Here is a 21502-nt window from a genome sequence, read left to right as displayed (position 1 = left end):
AATTCTCCTGTCTCAGCCTCCCTAGTAGTTGGGACTACATGTGTGTGCCACCATGCCCAGCTAATTTTTTGTATTTTTAGTGGAGACTGGGTTTCACCATGTTGACCGGGATGGTCTCAATCTCTTGACCTTGTGATCCACCCACCTTGGCCTCCCAAAATGCTGGGATTATAGGTGTGAGCCACTGTGCCCAGCCTCAAGTCTCTTTCTTATGATAGCTAACATAATTTTAGAACAACTTTATGCTTTATTGAGGCATTAAAATCAGGGCTCCACCTTCATTACCACTGTTAAGAAGAACAAAATGTTCATTTTCTACCCTCCCTGCTGCCTGCATTTGGGCCTGCATTTACCCTGTAAATTGTTCAACAGTTTTGCATATTTTGCTGGATATGGTTTTTGTTTTTATTGTGTACTCCTTTGAAGCTTTGTCTATAGATTATAAAGGAGAAGTGTTTCAGATTTAAAATTAAAAATTAACCATTAACATATCCCAAGAAGACGACTTACATATAATAAAAGAAAGGGTTTACAAGAGTTAACAGTAGGTTATTTTACGTTAACAAGTCTCATGTCTAGTATTAATCTGGTAATTTTCATAAATTACTTAAATAACTTATTTAATCAGCATTTATAAGAGGTTAAAAACACCATTTCGACCTACAGAAATTAAATGGATATAGTATAATAATATCTGTGAATATATGGGTGTATATATAAATATGTATTACTATTTTGAAATGCTGTTGCAATCTTCCTTTGAATTAAAAAATTCAGAATAGGCTTTATTTCATATACAAATTAGAATGTAATTCTAAATTACAATTTATAATTTTATATTTATGTGTAAAATAAAAAATATAAATTGTAGAATATACAGATGATGGCTTTTGTTTGTTGCCTTTCTAAATAACAATGCCATTGACATTTGCATATTTATATTAAACAGGGTTTACTCTATCATTATGCTAAATGCGGTTAGTTTGTGATTGCCAATTAATTCTGTGTCATTGACTTAAGAAGTCATATTTATAGTCATGTTGAGAGGTTTGAAGTGATAATAATAATGAAATAATAATTACAGTGGGTAATTTTTGCAAGTTTCTGTTCAGGTGACTACAACTATAAGCTATCTCATGAACATACTGTTCTCAGCCGAGCAGCAACTTTTTCCATTTGATCCTGAGACTTGAGTTCATTTTAAAATTAATGAGTTATTATATAAAAATAATTTTAACATCTGAAGAAATTTTATTGGTTTTCTTTTTCATTTCAAAATATTGGTGCATTTTAGGCCCAGCTGCTCTCAGGTTTGGTCGTACCTATACTACTTGTCTTCATAGTGCGGGCATTTTTTTTTGTGTGTGTGTGTGACACATTCATGCTTTCTATTTCTGCCGTTTAATTTTCCAGGCTCTGCCCTTCCCTTAACATTCTTTAGACCTCCAAGTCAGGTACTGCCTCTAGCTTTTTCTCATATGAACATTATTCCTCTCTCAAACTTACTTTAATTCTAAAGTATGTTTGAATCTTCTTCTCTCAAACTTACTTTGATTCCAAACTTTCTGATATTCCAAATGTGTTGTGTTCTTCTGAAATGATGACCTAGGTTAAATCAAATTATGTTCTTATTTTTCATAAAAAGAGCACTGCTTCTCATCTTGGTTCAAAAACTCTCCTCTTCATCCTCTCAGCCCCAAGCATTCCTAGATATTGCCAACTTCTGTTTCTTTTTGCATGATAAACTGTATAAACTCTGCTTGTAAAAAATAAATTTTAAAATTTGAATTTTGGAACCAAATGCAGGGAGAAATATTTTTTCCCCCATACACAGCCCCTTTTTATGATTATTTCTCATGAAAAAGCAGATTCCGAATGTGCACATAATTATATATAGGAAGGTACAAATAGAAATTATTAGTGTCATGAACTAATTAATGATGGCATTGAGATCAGAAAGGTTTCCTTCTTCCCCTTACAGGGTGTGTGATGGGAATGTGGTTCGCTTCTTCAGTGCCCATCTGCTCAAACCTCCAGGGGAGCATGCAGATGGGCAGGCTGTGTTGCTCCGACCCCACAGCAGTGTCTAGTGTGGATGTTTACAGTTTATGAAGTCCCAATGAGCGTGTGCTACCCTGTGCTCTTTTAGTTTGCAGTCTGTAGGCGACTTGTGTTAACCAGCTCAATTAGACCCTCTACCTTGTCATAAGGACAGAGGGTTTCCTGTATCCTGGGTTCTTGCCTTGGTACACTGGAAGAATCGGATCACGTGGACTTGGAGAATGAGTGCAAAGCTTTATTGAGTGGAAGTAACTCTGCTGATGTGGGAGCCAGGAGGGAGATGGTTTTCCCCTGGATTGGGCCCCTTGGTGGCCCTGGCTCTCTTCAGATTGCCCTGGTCAAACGATGCCTTGTTCTGCCAATAGATGGCCTGCCACCCTGCAGGTGTCTGTTGGTGTGCTCTTCTGCCTGTGTGCTCCCTCCATGTCCTCTTGCCTTCCAGCTGCTATGTCTTCTTCCACTGATGTACATCTCTCAACTCTGGCCAGTGTCTGCCCGCTAAGGTGTTGGGTTTTTGTAGGCCCATGATGGGGGTGTGGCGGACCAGAGTGGTCTTGGAAAATGCAACATTTTGGCTGGCTGGCAGGAATGCTTGTCTTCACCTTGGTCCACAGGGGTGGAGCCCTAGATAGGGAACCACCTTTCTCTACCCAACACTTCTCTTTCCCCCTTCCATGTTATTTAAAGGGACCATACTTTCCCTACCCAGAACTCCCATATCAGCATGATAGTTATCTTTGAGTTTTCCACTCTTTGTGACTATGTAGTTAAAGGCATTTTATTAGATTAAGGTTCACTCTGGGTTCTCAGGCAGAAACGATTGATCCCTGTATGATCTACCTCGCATACTAGCTTCTTCCTTCTGGTTCTTTTATGAGTTGATTAACCATGTAGAGATCTACATGCAAGGGAGTGAGAAAAATTTGATATTAAGCTTTCCATGTTCTCTAATACAAAGAAAGAATGCAGAAAGGCAGTTTGACTGACTAAAGAGCCAATATCTGCTACAATTGTAAAATAATTATGTATTGAGAAGAAAGGTATCAAGTTTTAGTAATGGCATTTAAAGTAACATTGGTAACTCTTTCTTTTTGCACACAGCAGAATGAAGAAAATATATTCATATATATGACAATGGCCACAAAAAGCTAGCATTTTTCATACATACAGAGCACTTTCAAATCAGGGAAAAGAAAACAAAAAAAAGATTTAAACAGAGAGGAAATTTTCAAATGAAGAAATGCAAGTGACCAATATAACACAAAAGTATCACATCACTAATTTAATGAAAGTATAAATTTAAACATAAGTGTCATATTTCTCACCAGTTTTATGGAAATCAGAAAGCACATGGGAAGATGGATCTATGATAACTTTTTTTTTTTTAACAAAACTGTTAATGTTTTGCAAATGATTGATGTGATACATAGTGTGGAAATTGTGAAATTTAAAAAAAATTGATGGGTTAGAACAACAGGGTAAGATCAGAATCTTGAGTAAATTTGCCGTACTCTTTTTATGACAGCATTCCCAAGTATAGCGGAAACTTTTTTATAAGTAAATGATGTGAGTTTAAGGACCATGATAGGTATGCTGAGGACCACAAATGCATACATTTCTGAGCTAGCATGGATGCCTTCAGTTATTTAAGTGAGATTGACTTAAGTTTGTAAAGAGATTTAAATTTTATTATTTTAGAATAATAAATTAGTAGGAAGATTAGGCTATGAAGGATTAAATGTAATTGTAAATTTTTGTTAAAATATAAGAAATACATTTAAAATGTAAAGTAGAGATTGAGACAAACTTTATTGCAAAATATTTTTTATGGTTTGTAAAAGTATTATTACCAGGGTTTTAGGAAATGTATTTCCTGTAACCTGATGTTTTCTTTCCTCCACGATAATGTATTATTATTTTTTAAAAATAAAGATGTATCATTTTATTGCTGGAACGCTGGTCCTTGTAGCTACTCTGTCTTTTATCTTCTCAGGTCTAGCTTTTATCTCCTAAAGCACTAAACTACAGATCACAGAATCTGAGTCAAGAACAATAGGGAGAATGGAGACAGTAGTTAGAAATGGGGCTCAGGCATCTCTAAGTTATTCCTCAGGTAGTTCTTATTGTTTATTCAGGGTTGAAAACTGCTGTCAAAGACAGATATAAAAACCTAACGTTTTCTTACTGAATTAAGGTGAAAAATACAGGATAGTATACAAATCAATCTCAACAAGTGTTTAACACCCCAGGGGAATGTGGGATATATTTTAGAAAAATAATCATAAAAAAGCATTCTTTTCCACTTATTTATTTAATGCTTATACAAGTGAATCACCGTTATCTAAAAAATTATACTGTTCATAAAGTTCTATTTCCTGATTGCCCTTAATGTAAACATTGATTCCATAGATACTTTAAATGTATTAGCAAACTTATTTTTCATATTATCTATGTACTCTGAAATATATTGTATTTTATCATCTTTTTTCTTTTTTTCTTCAATGTGGGCACAGTATATTTTAAATACGATCATAAAGTCTGGAAAATTGAACACTTTCTCACATTTTTCTTTGGAAATACTTTTTTTAAAAGTAAAAGTGTTTAATGCTTTTTTCTTCTAAATTAGGTAGGCATCCAATTTATTTTCAGGAGAGCTTTTGTTTAGTATTTGATCTTTCATTGCTGTGCCAGAGAAATGAAGAAAATTACAGTTTGTGAATGTTTAGGTAGACATTATTTTTGGTTATGTTTAATAAAAGTATTTGCACTTTGGCCAAGTATGCCTTCAAATAATAATGAATAAAGGTATGCCTACAGGAAATAACCTTTTTTCCCTGATAAAGTACATAGTATACAATCTCATTCATGATTTAAACATTTACATTTAAGCTGAGTTCTTTTATTGAATACCACAGTTAAGAGTATGTTAAATGTCAAAATTAATGTTTAATTTTCTTCAATTTAAAATGTGGTTTTTTTAATACTTCAGTATGTTCATCTTTGTCCCTCCTAATATGTCAGTAGCATTACATTTCCCCACATGACTAGTGCTCAAATGGAAAATTATACATTCTCATGAACATATAATATTTTTTCTAACAATCAGCCATAGGTCACTGTATCTCATATTATGAATATTCCCCATGTCTCACTCATTGGTCAGGTGAGTAATTCCCAGACCTATGCTTTATTGACTGAATTATATTCACTAATTTATTCTGTAGTTTTCTCTACTTTTCCAGAGGAGTTGTTACACTTAGAGATCAAGTTCAAGTTTGCTGCCTTATGCCTTTGTTTTATCTTCATAACATGGGGACATTTGTGTTTAAAGATTTAGATATACCTGAACAAGGAAGGATGAAAGTAAAAAGCCTATTGTGTAGAATCCTATTATTTACCACTGTTTCTTCCTGTCATCATTGTTTCCACCTCCAGTGCCTAAGTCCATTATCCAAAGGTCACTCCAATTCTTGACCATCTTTTATAATCTACTGGAATGCTGATAAAAAAATCGATTGACAAGAAATTATCCAAATGCATACCCACAGGTAGTCATTGTCTCTTTCCCGTTATACAAACTATTTCATCCCTTTCTTATTTCTCCATGGTTGTACTTACTTTAGTCATTGTTCATACATATCTATTTCCAGTTCTTTTCCCCTAATAGCCACCTATACCTGTCAAAATACAGGTTTGTTTTAGAAGAAAGGAGAGAAAAGAATGATAGTGTTCCAACCTGTGAGACTTTAATTTGTAAAGAATATTTAAAGATTCAAGAGAAATTCATTTTATCGTTAACTGTTTATTTAATAGTCATTAACTATATTCTTGGATGTAATAGTCTTAATGTTTATTAAATACATAATTGTATGTTATCTTAAAAGATCTTATATTTTTAGAATTATGTATTCTATATGTAGTCTTTGGAATTTCTCTAGATTTCTTTTGGGGGTTGAGTTGTTTCTTTTTATTCCTTCATGCTTTATATTTTACTTCATTGCAATGACACTTAGAATGATTGCTTAGAGAACGGGTGCAGTGGCTCAGGCTTTTATGTAGTCCCAGAGGTGGATCACGAGCTCAGGAGTAGGAAACCAGCCTGACCAATATGGTGAAACCCCATCCCTACTTAAAAAAAAAAAAAAAAAAAAAAAAAGCCCAGTGTGGTAGCACACATGTATAGTCCAGCTTCTTGAGAGGCTGAGGCAGAAGAATCACTTGAATCCGGGAGGTAGAGGTTGCAGTGAGCCGAGATCATGCCATTGCACTCCAGCCTGGGTGACAAGAGCGAAACTCCGTCTCAAAAAAAAAAAAAAAAAAAAAAAAAAAAAAAAAAAAAAAAAAAAAAAAAAAAAAAAAAAAAAAAAAACCACCAAAACTGAAAAGGAAAGAATGATTGCTTAGGAATCATATTCTTTTCTTCAAATGGTTGAATGTATCACCAGGTAGACTTTTGTAATTATAATTAATAAAATATTTTTAAAAGATCTTCAACTCATCCTGTGATAGTGCGTCCTCTATCCTATCACTTCTGAAAATACTTCTTAGATTTTTTATTGGCTTCATACCAGATTATAACCCTGTTTACTTAATAGAATTCTAGCCTTCACTGCACATGGATGAGATTCTTTGAAGCACACTTTTTCAATAATGAAAACTCAGTGATTTTTTCCCCTTTTCATAGCTTTTTCCTTTTATTACTATATTGATCTTTCAATATCTTGGATGTTTAAATCGCATATTTTGGTATCATGTGTAATTCATTTGTTTTCTAGTCTAAGACACCTAATCAATCTCTACATGATTATAACATCTCAGCATTGTTCCTTTTCTTTTCACCTACGAGTAGTTATTCTTACTTATTCAGGGATATCGTTTTCAATGCCTGCTTCCTAAATCTCAGATAATCCCTTTGGATTTGTCTTTTTGTAGCGACCTCACTTTATAAGTTTTTTGTTCAGGAAATGTACTTGAAATGAAGCAAACACTTTACCAGTCCTACTTAGTTGTTTCTTTATTTCTTTAAAGATTTGCCTCGGTAGAAAAGTAGAGAAAGAAAAACATTACAATTGTAATACTTCTTAACTAGGCTAGAAGATAGGGGAACTAGGGTATAAATCTTGGGGGATAATACTTTTTTTTATAGGTTCAGAAGCTTCTGTCTCTCTAAATCATTCTAAGTCAGGACCTGCTTTTAGAAGTGCCTACTGATCTTTATTTATTTACTTTTGGCAATATTCTGTAGTTTCTTTTCTCCCACATGTAAGTATTACAGAAATGAGTTTGTGATATATTTATAATTGTCTAATTGGTGTTGTCAGGGACAAAGTAGCTATGCATGTTATACCTAAAAAATAGTAATTTTTGTTCTATACCTCTGTGTCTGTTATGCCAAAGTTTTGTATAAATCAATCTGACACTCATTTGTGTCACATTACAAATTTATTTTTCATAGCTAATATGTTCAGTCTTTTCAGTTAGTGAGGTTTTAAAATTATGATTAATAAGTATTTTTGTTAGAGAAACCCTTTAACTATCCTATTCAAGCTGTTGTTATGAATTCAACCTTGGAAAGGTTTATTGTTTTTTATTTAAAAAATACATTGTGATGGCATGTTTTAAAATAGAAATCTAAAATAATGGGAGCTGATGGAAAGGAGATCTTCTTTACTCCTGTATAGTGCCCAGTGTTGCATAACATAAGAGCTCAGGGGCTTCGGCTAATCATTTCACCTCTCTATCCACCTCTCTCAATTCCTGAACATTGTAGATGTAAAAGGCAGCAGAAGGATGATTTTTTTATGCATATGATTGTGTAAGTTCATTTGATTACTTGAAAATTATGAACTAAGTGAGGCAAAGAAGGAGATTTCTAAAATATATGAACTTTAGTACCCAGATAAAATTAACAGAGAATTAAAATAACTTCAAGAAACAGTTATGTTTTTTTGGTACCCATAGCAGGCTTAATTAAATAATATATAATGTCCTTTATAGCCTAAATATTACCCTAGTGTATATAATTTTATCAATCAACTACGTACAGCTTTATAAAAATTTATCCAGGATGTAGTCATTAATATATCAAGGTCTATTATTATTAGAAAACTACCGTGATAATTTTAGTGGTCTCTTTGTTTTAATTCGCCATTAATAGAAATATAAACCCAAAGTTCACAATGAACTAGCAGTTACTATGAAGAATGTTTCTGATTTTCATCTTCTTAATTAGGAAATTCAGAATGCAATTTTTTAAGTAAGTATTTTTTTTTTTGTTCACTGATTATCTGTTTACTTAACTAGTTTTATCTTTGCTTAATAAAGCAAATACGTCGGATATCGGGTAGAAAAAATACTCCCTTCGCTTTTCCATATGATAAATTTAGTCTTCATTTACATCACATATGCAGCGATTGTTTTGTATAATCTTTGAAAATACTTATGTGGAAAAAATGCTAGGTATAAAAATTCTGTATTACAAATTTACTTTTTTTTTTTGAGAGTTAGTCTCACTCTGTCGCCCAAGCTGGAGTGCGGTGGCATGATCTCGGCTCACCGCAACCTCCACTTGCCTAGTTCAAGCAATTGTCCTGTTTCAACCTTCTGTGTAGCTGGAACTACAGGTGCCTGCCACCACGCCTGGTTAATTTTTGTATTTTTAGTACAGACATAGTTTCATCATATGGATCAGGTTGGTCTGGAACTCCTGACCTCAGGTGATCCGCCCACCTCAGCCTCCCAAAGTGCTGGGATTACAGGCCTGCGCCATGTGCCTGACCACAAATTCACATTGTTAAAGCCTCTTTTATCCATTATGGAACTCTGCAGTGTTTATTGTGATGGGGTTTGCCTTACCTGGGAATCTTCAAGGAGACTTACCTTGTATAGTTGGGGACACTATAATGTATTGGTACATATTTGTCTACTTTTTGGAGTAGGAAATGAACACAAGACAAATTATTATTTAGACTACTCATGAAGATAACGTATATCTTTTAACTCTTTCTAGTACTGACAAAGTTCAACTAAAGTATATTTCCCTTTTATTATCGAAAAATTATTGTTTCCAATTTTTCCCTTATTGGCTGTTACTTTCCTATGGCTGCTGCATAAATATGTTGGATTTAAATAATGTAAATGTATTCTCTCATAGCTTTGAAGTCTAGAAGTTAAAAATCAGTGTCACTGGGCTGAAATCAAATGTTGGCAGGGCCACAGTCCCTCTGGAGGTCCTAGGGGTAGTGGCTGGCCTTTCTTTGCTTCTGGTAGTGGCTGGCATTCCTTTGCTAGTATCTGTGTCATTCCACTCTCTTCCTCCTTGGTCACGTTGTCCTCTCCTCTTTTACATGTAAAATCTCCCTCTGTGATTGTTCCCCTGAAGAATCTGGAAATGGAGTAAGAATCTCTTCATTTCCAGATTTCTACTTTAATCACATCTGCAAAGATCTTTTTGTCACAGAAGGTATCATTCACAGAGTCTTGGGGTAGGATGTGGACATCTTTTGGGAGGCCATTTTCAGCCTCATACAATGGCAAAGAGATTCTTTCTCACATAATCTTCACATAATCTTAATGAATGTTAAATTGGCCCAGCAGAAATAACAAGCAGAACTGCGAAGAGAATTTATACAGATAGGCCCTGTTTTAAACAAAACAAAAACAAGGATGAGTAGTAAAAGATTAATTCAGTTAAAATTAAATTTCTCAGCTTTATTTTAAATTGTATTAAGCTAAAGTTTTAGTGATTATAAATTCTATGTATTGAAAAATAATGTTTACACTATATGTTTGTGACTATTAAAAACACACATTTGGCTGGGCATGGTAGTTCATGCCTGTAATCCCAGCATTTTGAGAGGCCACGGCAGGTGGGTCAACTGAGGTCAGACATTTGAGACCAGCTGCCTGGTCAACATGTGAAACCCTGTCTCTAAAAAAAAATACAAAAATTAGCTGGGCATGGTGGCGGGTGCCTTAATCTCAGCTACCCGGGAGGCTGAGGCAGAAGAATCCCTTTAACCCAGGAGGTGGAGATTGCAGTGAGCCAAGATGGTGCCATTGCACTCCAGCCTGGGCGACAAGTGCGAAACCCCATCTCAAAAAAATAAAAATAAAAAATAAACACACACACACACACACACACACACACACACATTTATTTATTCGGGATTCAGGTCATTGGTAGAGTTTTAAGATTTTCCTCTGGAATATTACTTATTTTTCTACTTAATTACAAATGTTTGATTACCTTTTTTCTTTTTTATGTTCCTTCTACCTTCTTCTACAAATTACTTAAGAGTTAATTATAGGCCAGCTGCAGTGGCTCATGCCTGTAATCCCAGTGCTTTTGGAGGCCAAGGTGGGCAGATCACCTGAGGTCAGTTGTTCAAGATGAGGCTGGCCAATATGGTGAAACTCTGTCTCTACTAAAAATAAAAATTAGCCAGACGTGGTGGCATGTGACTATAATCCCAGCTATAGCAAGATAATCATTTGAACCCGGGAGGTGTAGGTTGCATTGAACTGAGATTATGCCACTGCAGTCCAACCTGGGTGACAGAGTGAGACTCCAATATCTCAAAAAAAAAAAAAAAAGAATTAATTGTAATATGTATGTATATGTGTATATTTCTGTTTCTGTCTCTATGTGTCTGTTTCAGTCACATTATAAACACACACTCATATATATATATATACATGCATATAGAATATTGATAATCAGCATTGTTCAATGATATGGTTATACTTATTATTAAAATATTTTTTTCTTTTTTGAGGCGGTCTCTCTCTTTTCCCCCAGGTTGGAGTGCAACAGTGCTGTCTTGGCTCAGTGCAACCTCTGCTTCCCGGGTTCAAGCAGTTCTCCTGCCTCAGCCTCCTGAGTAGCTAGGATTATAGGTGCCTGCCACCACACCTGGCTAATTTTTGTATTTTTAGTAAAGACAGGATTTCACCATGTTGGCCAGGCTGATCTCGAACTCCTGACCTCAAGTGATCCATCTACCTTGGCCTCCCAAATTGTTGGGATTATAGGTGTGAGCCACTGTACCTGGCCAAATAAAAAAATATTTTTATGCTTGATAAATAACCACTGCTCAGGGACTTTGTTAGTACCACTCCCACCACCCTCCTGTTACTTCCAGAACTCAGGACAACCCAGCTACTAAAGCATTAACAGCTGGCAAGTTAGGGGGCCTGTACTCTGTGGCCATCATCTCTTCTGATTGGTGGAAATATGTAATATACATGTTGTTAAAATATGTTGTGTTTATGTGTACATATATCAAAACGTTATGCTTTACACCTTGAATATATTCAATTTTTATCAATTATACCTCAATAAAGCTGAAATTTTAAAAGTCAAATAAAAAAAGAAGTGGTGGTAGTATTGCTCTGTAAATCGGAAATCACTTGTTTCATAATTCATTTTGACCTGTACCCTATCAAATAGTTATCTTGATCAATAACTTTTTTTTTCACTCTGCTTTAAGCAAAAAAAAAAAAAAAAAAAAAAATTTAAGAAAAGGTCCTCACAACATTAGGAGATGTCTGTAGCATAATTGGGGCAATTTGAATTATGTGATTCAAAACTGTGCCTTTTCTGTTAGTTGGCTACGCTTTCATTCATGAAACCTAGAGCTATATTCATTACCATATTTCAGAGTATGCTAACATTTACTTCTAACCAGCTGAACACATCCGACATTTTGATGTAAAATTGTTGGCCACCTATGGAACATATTATGTCAGTAATTTTCCAGTACATGGAAAATGTCTTTTTTGCAAGAAGCATTTTAAAATTTATTCCAAGCATGAATGAACACATATACACCCACACGCAGAAACACACACACTCTTTTTTGTCTTTACCATTTACTGTTTTTTATATTGTGTATTGAGTTCTAAATGACATGTTCTAAATAAAATTTGACTTTAAACCATTCACTAAGTTAATTTGACTTTTTCGAAGTTAGAGGTTTCTTTTATTAAATTATGTAATCTAATAATATCTGTTGATGAAAACCTCCTATAAATCAAAGAAATAATTTGATTATTATCAAATTATTTGGATTATTATCATATTATCTGGTATTATTATGGTATTATTTTCATTATATTTCTTTCCAGTAATATGATGTATTTTTTAAGTTGTATTTCTTAAACAATGTGTTAATATACTTAAGGTATGCAGCTTGTACCTTAAGTAGCATACTCTACAGATGTATGTGTGATTACATGATTCATATATTTGCAATCCTTACTAAACTACTTATGTTTTTGAAATCTGGAAGCTATACAAGTAAATGAAGTGATAATGTCAAAATATATAGCTGGAAAATAAAAACTACTAACAATCCCCTTACCCGCAGTTAACCATATTAATATTTTTATATCTTTTAAAATACTTTGGGCTGTGAGTTTTTGTGCATTTACATTAGAAAGATACAGTATATTCCTTCACATAACTTAGAAGACTTTTTCTGCAACCTTTAATATGATTCGATAGTATAATTTTTAAACAACTCTGCATTATTCGGTCACTCTGTCTTTGCTAATAGAAGTAGCACTAAGACTAATAGACAAAGATGTAGTGTTTTGGGCACATTTCTGATTGTTTCCATGGGGGCAGTTTGATAATTAGTACTGCTGACTCATTGAAGTTACTTTTTTCTTTTAATAGACAGAGTCTTATTCTGTTATCCAGGGTAGAGTGCAGTATCATGATCATAGCTCACTGTACCCTTGAATTCTTTGGCTCAAGTGACCCTCTTGCTTCACCCTAGTAATTAATGAGTACTATATGCATACATCATCATGCCAGTTTAATTTAATTTAATTTTTTATTAATATTTTGTAGAGACCAGATCTCCTTAGGTTGCCCAGGCTAGCCTCAAATTCCTGGCCTCAAGTGATCCTCCCATTTTAGCCTCCCAAAGTGCTGGGATTATAGGTGTGAGCCACTGTGCCTGACATGGAGTTAATTTTTCTGAATTTTTGATGCAGATTGTCACATTTCTTTTTAGAAATTTTATACTGGTTTATACTCACACTAGCAGTGTATCAGACTTCCTATTTGACAGTATCAAGTGAACTCTTTTAAACATTAGTTACCAGACTTATTGTTGAAAGATCAATCAAGCCAGCTCTTTCAGTTTGCTCCATAGCATGCTGACATTTTGAGGTTGTGAGTTAAATGACATAAAGTTTTCTCTAAAAATTTTTTCAACTGGAATTTTAACTCATTGCAGCATAACACAAATGTAGGATGTACCCTTCCCTCACCAAAAGAGTTTTGTGAGCAAAGTTTAGTCCATAAAGGCTATATATAGTCTTTACTTTCTGCATTGTCTCTCAAATTAAATCTATTTAGATTTATTATGATACTATTATTTGGTTATGGAGATTACAACAATTTAGGAAGAGAAAGTGAAAAGCAAGGTGATGTGGCTACTATAGACCAGTGTATCAGTAAGGAAAACCTAAGTTACTGTAACGAAAATACTTGCAGAATTCAGGGGGCCTAAAGAGTAGAGATATTTATTATGTAACAATCACAGGTCAGTGTTCCTGATTTGGTAAAAAGCTTTGCTCTACTTAACATTTGGTTGCAATTCTGTTACTAAGAGAGAAGGAGGAAATGGGAAAACTAAAATGCTCCACTCCAACAACCAACCCTAGTAGAAATGACTGTTAGTGTAGGAAAATACAGCACTTTTGGAAACAAAATATTGAAGTCATTCAGTGAATGAGCAAATACCGCTTTGTCAGATCTGTGATTTGATTTACCCCTACCTACAAACCTAGAAGTTAACCTGTTACCATAACATCAATTCTGGCACAGGGCTCCTAGAACAGAGATGAATTATTTTATTACTTATGGCACAGTAGGTATCATATTTGCATTGGTTCCCCTTATCCTCCAAGCCCCACAGGGGTAACACTATATGATCCAGATGGCTGCTGCTCACACAGTGGGTTCACATCATAGTTGGATAATATGGAGCCTGAAGATTCCCTTCTTTTGTAGCATCTCTGTGTCTTCAAGGGCATCATCATGACATCCTTCAAGGTTGCTCGCTACAAGCACAGCCCTAAGTTATGGCTCCCATTAACAATGGTCAGGGCCTCACCTTCTTGGCATACCCAGCAAAAGATGTAGGAGCATCAGAGACCCATGGAGGGACTGTTCCTTTCAATACCCATCACTCAGTAGCCTCTGGAGACATTGCTGTGTACAGCAAGATGAATGGATTAGTGTTCCAGAGGATGTGGGGGTTAAATTTAGCCTGAAGTAGATTCTTCATGCCTTAAAATGTCAGATATTTTCTCTGCCAACAGACACCTTCAGAAATGATGATTAGTTTATGGTGTGCCTTTGGAGTTATTATGGAGACATTTACAAAACGGAGAAGCATAGATGGATAGATTAGCCAAAGTGGTAGCCACCAAAAACTGATTTATAGCATTTTGTTTCCTCATACCTTGTTCTGGGTTGGTGAGTGAGCAAGAGGCCCATTCTCAAACGTATTACTATAACATATTATGCTAGAAATTCATGTAGCTTAAGGAACTTTTTTTTTTTTTAAGATAAAATAATCTTGAAGTAGGTTGGTCTTATTGATTCATGTTTTGTGGTAATCCCTTGAATAATAGCAGCGCCTGGCTATGATAAGCTTTAATAGCTGGGAGGCATAATGAAGGAGAAATAATTGTATTCATGTAAGTTAGACAATCCTTTCACCGCATACTTGGCCTCTCCATCATAAACCATGATGTGTTATTTTTTGGCACCTGAAGAAAGTGCTGTGGAATCGTGTTCGGAGTAAAGAGGTGAGTATTAGAAGCTCTGTGTTCAGCTTTTGGCTCTGCCACTTGGTTATTTTGGGACTTTTGGCAATGTACATAATCTCACTTAAAATATTTGGGTCATAAAGATTTTCTGGAATCAAGTAAGATAAGAATGTAAAAGTCCTTTATAAACTATAAAGCATTATACAAATATTTAATTACCAAGAATTGTGAGTACTTAAGCTTTTCTCTGTTAGAGGAGACTGAAGAAGAATGACTCAAAGTCATTGAGACTTTCTCAATGATGAGGGCATAATATAGCTCTTAATCTGGACATTTTTTTCATCATGTTCTACCATTATTTTTTAGAAAGTTCAGTAAAAAAGATAACTTTGTGTAAAAGCCACAATTTCAGCCTCATGCAGTGACTCCTGCCTGTGATCTCAGCACTTTGGGAGGCTGAGACAGGAGGACAACTTGAGTCCAAGAGTTCAAGATCAGGCTGGGCAACATTTCTACAACCGCCCCCCGCCACCAACCCAAATTAGCTGAGCATGGCGGCACGTGCCTGTAGTCCCAGCTCCTCCATAGGCTCAAGTAGGAGGATCACCTGAGCCTGGGAAGTTGAGGCTGTAGTAAGCTGTGACTGCACCTCTGTCCTCCACCCTGGGTGACAGAGTGATACCCTATCAATCAATCAATCAATCAATCAATAGCTACAATTTCAATCATTTGGAAATTCCATTTATGTGGCTGGATAGATTCAAAATCATTTGTTCAGTTCAAGTCTCAATGGTAGATTCAGTATAAAAATAAAAATTTTTATTTTATTTTTTATTATCAAAAACAGTAGTGGTACTGTTGGCAAACATGAACGGATGATTAAAGGAGGTAATGTTTGGTTTTATATGATAAAGAATACAGCAAATTGGAGGTAAAAGAAGTTGAGGAGGTGTGGAAAATGTCTGTATGTGTCTGTGCGCACACATTGTGTTAATCAAACCTGTTTTTCTCCTTTAGCTTCCTGAAATGTTATCATTAGTTGCTATATAAAGGAAACAAAAGAGTTGGTTATATAACTCACTAATTCCTTTTTTTAATGGAGTAGGATGATTTCCTTTCATTGATTGATTTATTGACAGCAGCTTCCAAATAATATTCTTGTCTTTTTAGTATCTACTCTGTTTAATTACACATTCTCATGGCTGGTTTGCAGTGGTGGTAATTGCCAGAAAATTATTAAATGTTCAAACTAGGAAGTTACTTCAAGGATGATATAGTAATAGCAGATGAGAAAAACCAACATTGATAGAATTGCAGTATGTTCCTGAAGGTCACACATCTGTATGGTGGTCCAGATTCTTAAGATCATTCCTCCTTTCCTACTTGTAGCAATACTCCTAAACCATTATGTATTATCAGAGTTTGAAAGTATTTAAAGCAATAACATCTCCTTCTCTTTTTAGGTAGTTATTACTAGTAAAAGTGGAGAGATCTTGTATCGTATTTCACCGTGGGCAAAGTATGTGGTTCGTGAAGCTGATAATGTGAATTATGATTGGATACACTGGGATCCAGAGCACTTATATAAAGTGAGAACAACAAATCTTTAAATAAATCCTTTTTCTAATATTTCTGTTAAAATTAATTTTTACTTTTATACTTTTATAGTAATGTTCAATGCTTCTCTTCACTGACAGTTGAGTATTTTGCATCATAGTATTCCTCTTATACTGTACCTGTATCAGAGTCTGTCTTCTGTAGCCAATAAAATATAGAAGTGAGTTTTGTGTTTGTATATGTTTTTGAGGTTAAGGAAAACATAGAATACTAAATTGCTACATACTGATCAGTAAAGGATACTGTTTTTGTTTTTTTCTTAAACTACAATTTTTGATTTATCAAATGCTCTTTAATACAGTATGTCTCAGTGTCATGGGTTTGAATTAGGATCAATGTCCTTAGAAGCATGGAATAGGAAAGACCATCTCATGAATGTATTAATTAGGGTAATTTTTACTGCCGTATAATTGACAAGTGTTCTGTGTATGTTTGAACTCACTTTCTGTCCTTTACATCATTGGAGTCTGTTGATATATGCTTTCCATTTGATAATTATGTATGTATTTCATGGCTCTTACATTTTCTATGAGGCCTAAGCTCAAAAAAAAAAAATCTTTACTCAATGATAAGGCATAAACCATTAAGTATTTCTCTTGTAAAATAGGTCCACTATCTGGACCATAAGAAGGACTTTTTTCCCCAAAAGAAAATTTAGTGAGTGTAGCCAGTGACTTTTATTTGTGAGAATAGCTCCAAGTGTTTGAGTTTCTTCACCATTTAAAAAAAATATACTTGATCAGTTAGGGTCACACCTGAATCCCTGTTTTATTTTATATGTAATTTTATATTCTTTAGTTTAAGCATTCCAGACCAAAGAAGCCACGAAGTCTAAGAATTTATGAATCTCATGTGGGAATTTCTTCCCATGAAGGAAAAGTAGCTTCTTATAAACATTTTACATGCAATGTACTACCAAGAATCAAAGACCTTGGTAAGTAATAACTGTGATTTTTATTCAGATAAAATTTTAATGAGTCTGTTCTCTTATTAGAAAAGCTAATTACAAGTGTCTCTTCTTTGTGTTAGGAGATAAAATATGTAATAGAAATGCATTTTATTTTAGGCTTCTCAAATTGCCCTGTAATAGTGATAGCATAGAAAAGAGAAATAGAATAAGATAGAGCATAAGAATTAAAGATATTATTCCAATTTCAATTTTAAGTAATGTGAACTGATGACTTCCAAAATTGTAGATAAATATGTAAGCATAATTACTTTTCTACTGGAGGAAACCTTTATCAATTTAAGTGATCATTGATTATAGCCTGTTCATTTTAGTCTATTAGGGAAAAAAAATCTCATATTTGTAATGTGCCTGGAACTCATTTTTTATCAGAGTTATTGCATATAGCCCTTGCCTGGATGACTTATTTAACAAACATTTATAGAATATCTATGTGAGACACATTGTGCTAGATGTTCACATATTGAACTGTAATGGCACACATCCTGTCTTCATAATGAAGCAGAGAGTGAATACTATATGCTGAATTATTGATTCAGTGTGCTTTAAATCTGTTGTTTTTATAAGTAATGCTGTTTAAAATAATATAACAGTATATTTAACACCTACTTCAATGGCTAGGCAGGAGGATACAGCACATTTAATTACACTGCTTCTGCTAGGGAGAAGTTTTAGTTTCTTCTACGCAAAATTTGGCTAGAAGAAAGGTTTGTAAGTCATGGTTAAAGTTTTCAGTTATGTATGGATTATCCATGATGGCAAAGTCAGGTTCCAGAAACCAAAATTAATTAAATGTATAGATAATTTAGTATTAATTATAGTTAATAGATATTATGCTAAATTATTATATTTGATATATTATTTCATATTATAGTGAAATAGATTGCTTATGACCCAGTTCTTGCAGAACGTACAGCAGCACAAGGATTCTCTTATTCATCTTTGTGTCTGAATTGCCTAGCCTAGCACCTGGAATGTAAGTGAATCCAGGAATGATTAATGTCATAAAAATTAAGACTAAAACTATAAATTTGTGCTTGATTATAAGAATGATATTTATTGCACAGTAGACAAATAACCATAAACTCTATATTTTGTTATAGGATTTAATAATTAGCATATTTACTTGAGAAGTTTATATTTATATTTATCAGGCCTGGTAGGGTTAATTAGATTTTTTACAATAGAAAAGCCAAGAGTAATAACTTTTCAGTAGATTATTAAGTCATGGACAAGTTTATGCTCTTCTTTAAATGTGTAAATCCTGAATTCTGCATGTGAATTTGTAATTGTTCCAGTATTAATGATGTACTGAAAAATGTACTTGTAAAAATGAAAATCTACAAGATGTCAACCCAGAAGAATGAAACTAATCTAATACCTTTGTTTGTTTAGAAGTATATTTGCAAGTATAGTTGTATATTTAAATGAACTTGCATTAAAAATGAACTTATATAAAACTTAAGAAAATCATAAAACTTATATTAATTGGACTTTGAGAGCCAAATAAGAATATTTTCTATGTATGTTACAGAAATATAACTTCCAAAGTAATGAAATAATATTTGAAAATTTTACCAAATTATCCTTCAAGAATAAAAACCTGTTTTTCCTAGCTTTTTTTTTAAGACCAACACTTTTTTTCTCTGATTATTTACTTATATTAAAAATACATTAGAATTTTTTTAATGCTGTGGATTTTTAAAACACAGTATCTGCTTTTTTGAGTCACTTTGTTTACTGTTAGAGCAAAACATATTCAGATGAAGAAAGGAAGGTGATGTGTGTTTGTATGTGCACATGCATGCATGTGTGCAACTTTGAAATAATTTTATAGGTGCAAATTATATAGTGGAAAGTAGAAGCATTAGTGCTGACTCTATAAAAGCTACCTTGTGGGCTGGGCGTGGTGGCTCACACCTGTAACCCCAGCGCTTTGAAAGGCTGAGGCAAGTGGATCACCTGAGGTCAGGAGTTCAAGACCACCGTGGCCAGTATGGTAAAACCCTGTCTCTAATAAAAATACAAAAAGTTAACTGGGTGTCTTGGCATGCACCTGTGGTCCCAACTACTCGGGAGGCTGAGGCAGAAGAATTGCTTGAACCCAGCAGGCAGGGGTTGCAGTGAGCCGAGATCATGCCACTGCACTTCAGCCTGGGTAACAGAGAGAGACTGCTTCTCAAAAACAAAAAAATCTCCTTTGTGGAAAATGTGGATTTGATGATATTTCTTATGCTATGTGATAAAATGGGCTGAAATATATAGAAAGAGCCAAAATAAGAAGTATATGTCATGCAACTGATTATTTTTATTTAGCTTTCATAGTCTTCAATATGAATATTACAAGTGTAGCTGATGTTTAGCATATGGAGATTGCCATCTTTAATATGCTAAAACCAAATTAAGTAAATTTGCATATTATTTATTGCTTGTTAAAATAAAGATATATCAAATAGCTAGTCAGAATAAAGCTCTAAGAGTCTAAGTATCCAATGTTGTGTTAGAAGGTCAAACAGAAAATGTTAATGTAGTAGAACTTTTCCAGACGATCAGAGCTTCTAGATTGCTTCTCAATTTTAATGTATTTGGAATAAGGGTGCTTTTTTCCCTATTACTTTTTTTGTTTGTTTGTTTGTGGCTTTTAATTTATATATGACCATTGCCTTATATAGGATACAACTGCATTCAGTTGATGGCAATCATGGAGCATGCTTACTATGCCAGCTTTGGTTACCAAATCACAAGCTTCTTTGCAGCTTCAAGGTAACATCAAAGGCTCATTATATTCTTTTTTATTTTTAGTAAAATGTTTAAATAAATAAAATGAAATTTTACATTTTATATGACATTGTGTAACATTTGAGAGTTAACAGAGTTAACAGAAGCTGAACATTTTCTTTTACTAAGGTCACAGACCTTCTTCCCTTCCAGCCTTAAAAATTGTCCTTGAATTTACGTTGCTCTTCATGGGATGATTTGTGATATAGAATGTCATTACCTGCTGTAATTGTCACATATTTGGAGGTCCAAGTTTTAGTCAGAAAACCTTGTCTTATGGAAGCCTTTATTGTGAGAGAGCACATCGTTTTCTGGAAAGAGACTGACTCAGCTAGGAAGGTCACTGAAGAGGCCCTTGGTAGGATGGTTACTACTCACAGAAGGACTGCCCTTCCCTCCAGGCTGAAATGGATGGAATGTTGCTCTCTGGACAGAAAGACACCAAGGGGTTCTATGCAGTTAAAGTGGTGCTGATCTAAATGACCACAACTGAAGAAGTCCAGCGCTCTCAGTGTTGTGGAGTTTGTGATATATAGGCATTGCTCCAATCATCATACATACATATTATTATTTTTAACTGTAATAAAAGCTAAAATGAAAATAACAGGGAGCTATAATCAGAGGTCTGATCAGTTTAGATCAGAACTAATATTGCAAGTGAGGTCTAAAACATGACTAAGAGTTAACTGGGGAAAGGGGTGAAGTGGGCATAAATAGGTAACATTTCAGACATAGAAAAAAGATAACTGGCTCATTTACCTGTTTCTGTTTATGTTAGTTCTCCCTGACTGAGTTATTTATAGTACTGCCTCCAAATCCTCCACTCTGGTTCTTTCTTGAGCCCATTCCAAGTAGGCTGTCTGCCTCTTCACTGAAGTTGCTTTTGTCAAGGGGTTAGTAACCTTCACATTGTTGAGGACAGTAGGCAATTCTTAGCTTACTTCAGCTGTCAGCACAGCTGGTTACTCTCACTTTCTTGGAACCTTTTTCTTTCCCTGGATCCCAGAATATTTTGACCTCCTGTTGTTGCTTTTCCCACCTCACTTGTTGCTTACTGTTAATTTCCTTTGCTCTTTTGTCTTGATCTTTATGACCACTAAGTACTGGACATCCCAGTACTCAGTACTTAGTTCCATTCTCTTTTTTGTGTATATTAAATACCTGGGAGGATCTCATCAAGTCTCATCCATTTTTGTAGCTTAAATATATGCTAAATGTTAACTCCCAAACTTAAGTCTCTCTGACCTGTCATATGAACTTCAGAAAGTATATATTTGATGTTGGGGT

General features: G+C 34.4%; 1 protein-coding gene across 1 annotated transcript in view; it reads left to right on the top strand.

Annotated features, from left to right (window-relative positions):
• Positions 1-21502, top strand: part of GBE1 (1,4-alpha-glucan branching enzyme 1) — a 265023-nt gene that overhangs the window by 90439 nt on the left and 153082 nt on the right. The window contains exons 4-6 of the mRNA XM_017540010.2: positions 16317-16442; positions 17269-17404; positions 20110-20200. Of these exons, the coding sequence (XP_017395499.1) occupies positions 16317-16442; positions 17269-17404; positions 20110-20200 (353 nt within the window). The remainder of the gene's footprint in view (positions 1-16316; positions 16443-17268; positions 17405-20109; positions 20201-21502) is intronic.

This window comes from Cebus imitator, unplaced genomic scaffold (genome assembly GCF_001604975.1).
Source record: "Cebus imitator isolate Cc_AM_T3 unplaced genomic scaffold, Cebus_imitator-1.0 Scaffold7, whole genome shotgun sequence".
NCBI classification, from domain to species: domain Eukaryota; kingdom Metazoa; phylum Chordata; class Mammalia; order Primates; family Cebidae; genus Cebus; species Cebus imitator.
The sequence above is the reverse complement of the archived record's forward strand: the minus strand, read 5'-3'. Positions and strand labels throughout refer to the sequence as shown.